Raw genomic sequence first — 2,831 nt, 5'->3', positions numbered from 1 at the left:
GTCAACATCGACATGTAGATCTGTCTCTGAAACTTATAGACTGTAACCTTTTTATCAAAACATGTAGTATTATAACAAATAGAGAAGATCGTTAGGTTTTCAGAATTTCTTTGATATTTGGCACTAACCTGTCTAAAACTTAGCCTTAGAATATACCACAAGGGAACAATCCAATCTTGGTCTGCAGTAAGTGTTGCCTTGCACCAACCGTATGTGAATTTTCAATTGAGGTATAAATATGACTATTTATTTCAAGACATGGAGTGGCAGCTATAATTGGACTTTATTGCCTTTCCATTTGAGTCAGCTAACATGATACTGAAAATTGTATCTATAAAAATAGGTTTACACTATGAACTATCTAAATTGATTATCAGAGGCAAATAAAATATAATATATATATATAAATGGAATGAGAGTGTATTACTTGTTTTTAGAAATATCAATGTACATAATAGTATAACTAATTTTTGCACGAAAGTCATGTAACGTTATGTCCAATAAATTTCTTTCACTCAACCTACATAAACAATAAAAAGACACACAAAATGCCGAAACTGTTAGAAGAAAAAAGCATTTTAAAATAAGTAGATGCCTCAAATATATGAGAAGCTGCATTTGGTGAGTACTGTATGAAACATCTTTTTAAACATCCAAGGCTTAGTTGAATCTACTGTCAATTTGTTATAAAGAGACCTACAGAAATTATGTACATCTTGAGCGATTTGCATTATGACAATTTTGGAAAGTTGCTATCTTTTGGCTAATTTTTGCTACCATTCAGTTGTTGAAGTCAGTTGAGGACGCGATTTATGTGACAACTACTATCAGTTCATATTTGATAGTTCATACTTATGTTAATTTACAGTCTGTACACTCGTTTGCTTAAGGACAGATATTTACTAGATATTAAAACTGCATGATTTAAGAAAAAATGGAGAGGGGAGAGGTAATTTGAAAACACTTTCTTATCTATACATGAACCTCTTGATTTAAAAGATAACATACATGCGATTTTCTACATGTAGAATATCCCCGTCTGACATTTCTTTACGTTCTGATGCACTCGTCCATTAGTGGTGTACGTGTGTGAGGTAAATGTACCTATGGCGCCCACTCAGCGTGTTACGTGTCTGTCTCGGGTAACTCAAGCCCCTCCTGTATGCCTGGCATGTGCTGAACGCCTGAAACGGGATGGATCCAAGATGTGGTCTGCGTCACATGGCTGCAAAGGAACAAGAAAAACATCCTCTTAACACCTTTCATCCATCAACTCGATACCTTCGAACTTTCCTTAGCTAAATGCCATCATGGATAATGGTTTCCCTGTTGTAAAGTAGGAGCGTGTTTGTTACATCGCAATGGCATAGCAGTTCAAACCCCACCACAAAATACACCATGATAACGCTTAAAGCAGAGGGCAAAATAATACACATCAATTTTTTACACTCTCTTTCCAGAGGCTGTGACTGCTCAGCAACTGCTCAGCAACCAAAGACTTGATAGATCACCAAACAAATAGTATACAAAAAGAACAAGTGTTTTTTTAATCATTTTGCGTCTTTTAAATCTTATTTTATCATCCTGCATCATAATCTAATAGTGAAATCAGGGGTCATTTAAATACAATTTTGATCACTGTTTGGTCGCTTTACAGCCTTGTGGAAAGGGAGCCTTATAGGTAGGTTCAGGGTATTTTTTTCTAACTGAACTTGAATGTATATCTATGCAGAATGAGAAGGAAAGCATCTACATCACTTTATGATCAGCAGTGTCCAGTAGCCTAGAACTTTACCATGTTAATAGGGAAGAGTTGCTCTTAACCTATTCACTGACTCGCTTCAAATTTAGTGTTCTCAAAGGGTACTTCAAGAGAGTTTGCTAAGCATGCTTTACCTCATTTGCCAACACGTCTAATACTTATACATCAAAGTAAAATCTAACAAGTTTTGAGTAAAAAAAACTTTAATTCATTCTAGCACTTAATCTACAAGGTGGCATAGATAGCTAATTGTACTCAGTACTTCCTTGCGTCTATTTCCTTCCATTACTCCACTGTCAGTGTTATTACATGTATCTGTATTTGGGCTGTACCTGCTAAAATCTACCATCAGACCCATCCTTAAAACCCTAAGCTCTTACAGTCTGTCAAGAATATGTTTGTGGAGACCTAAACTGACTATTGAATTTGTCAACTTTGGGACACCATCTCAATATTGTCATATATATAAAGTATTTCATCTTTAAAACGCTCTTAAATATGTAGGTGGATAGAATTCAGCACCAAGGACTGAATGCATTAATCAATGTACATTTCAGTGCCTTTTCCCACGCACAAACATACATGTACGGTGTCATTGACCTTCTGTGGAAGTCAATCAATCTAGGTCACTTCCTCCTGCTTCTAAACAGTTAAACCTTGACATATCACAAACCATGCATGTCCTCTAAACTGCTTCGTTCAAAAGGCCTCTCCCATATTGTTATGTCCGAGAAGGAGGCCAGTGACAGGGGTATTGTTAGCTCATGAAAAATGGAGATATAGTTTTGGGTGTGTCTGTCTGTCTGTGTTTCCAGATTTTCATAGCATAACTCAAGAACCTAAGGATGAATTACAATGATATTTAGTATGTGGGTAGGTGTTGGGAGACGAAGGTAATTTTTTGGCCTTCCTGGTTTGTGACCCTGGTAATGCAGCAGAAATTATATTTTTGGTATCTTTTGACAAGGATGTGCTATGGTCTTCATTTTTGGTGGCAGAGAGCATTGGCATAATACCGGTAGTAAGTATGTTTTGGTCCCCTATGTTTACTGGAACTTAAAGAGATCTA

The 2,831-nt window shown here is 36.2% G+C and overlaps 1 protein-coding gene across 2 annotated transcripts in view; it reads right to left on the bottom strand.

Moving 5' to 3' along the window:
• Positions 1 to 101: 101 nt before the first annotated feature.
• LOC118419047 (syntaxin-binding protein 4-like) overlaps positions 102 to 2,831 on the bottom strand; it is a 30,410-nt gene continuing 27,680 nt past the window's right edge. For both annotated transcript variants that reach the window (XM_035825279.1, XM_035825278.1), the window contains one exon: positions 102 to 1,225. In XM_035825279.1, coding sequence (XP_035681172.1) covers positions 1,218 to 1,225 — 8 coding nt within the window. In that variant the 3' untranslated portion in view covers positions 102 to 1,217. The remainder of the gene's footprint in view (positions 1,226 to 2,831) is intronic.

This window comes from Branchiostoma floridae, chromosome 7 (assembly GCF_000003815.2).
Source record: "Branchiostoma floridae strain S238N-H82 chromosome 7, Bfl_VNyyK, whole genome shotgun sequence".
In the NCBI taxonomy this organism is placed as follows: Eukaryota; Metazoa; Chordata; class Leptocardii; order Amphioxiformes; family Branchiostomatidae; genus Branchiostoma; species Branchiostoma floridae.
The sequence above is the reverse complement of the archived record's forward strand: the minus strand, read 5'-3'. Positions and strand labels throughout refer to the sequence as shown.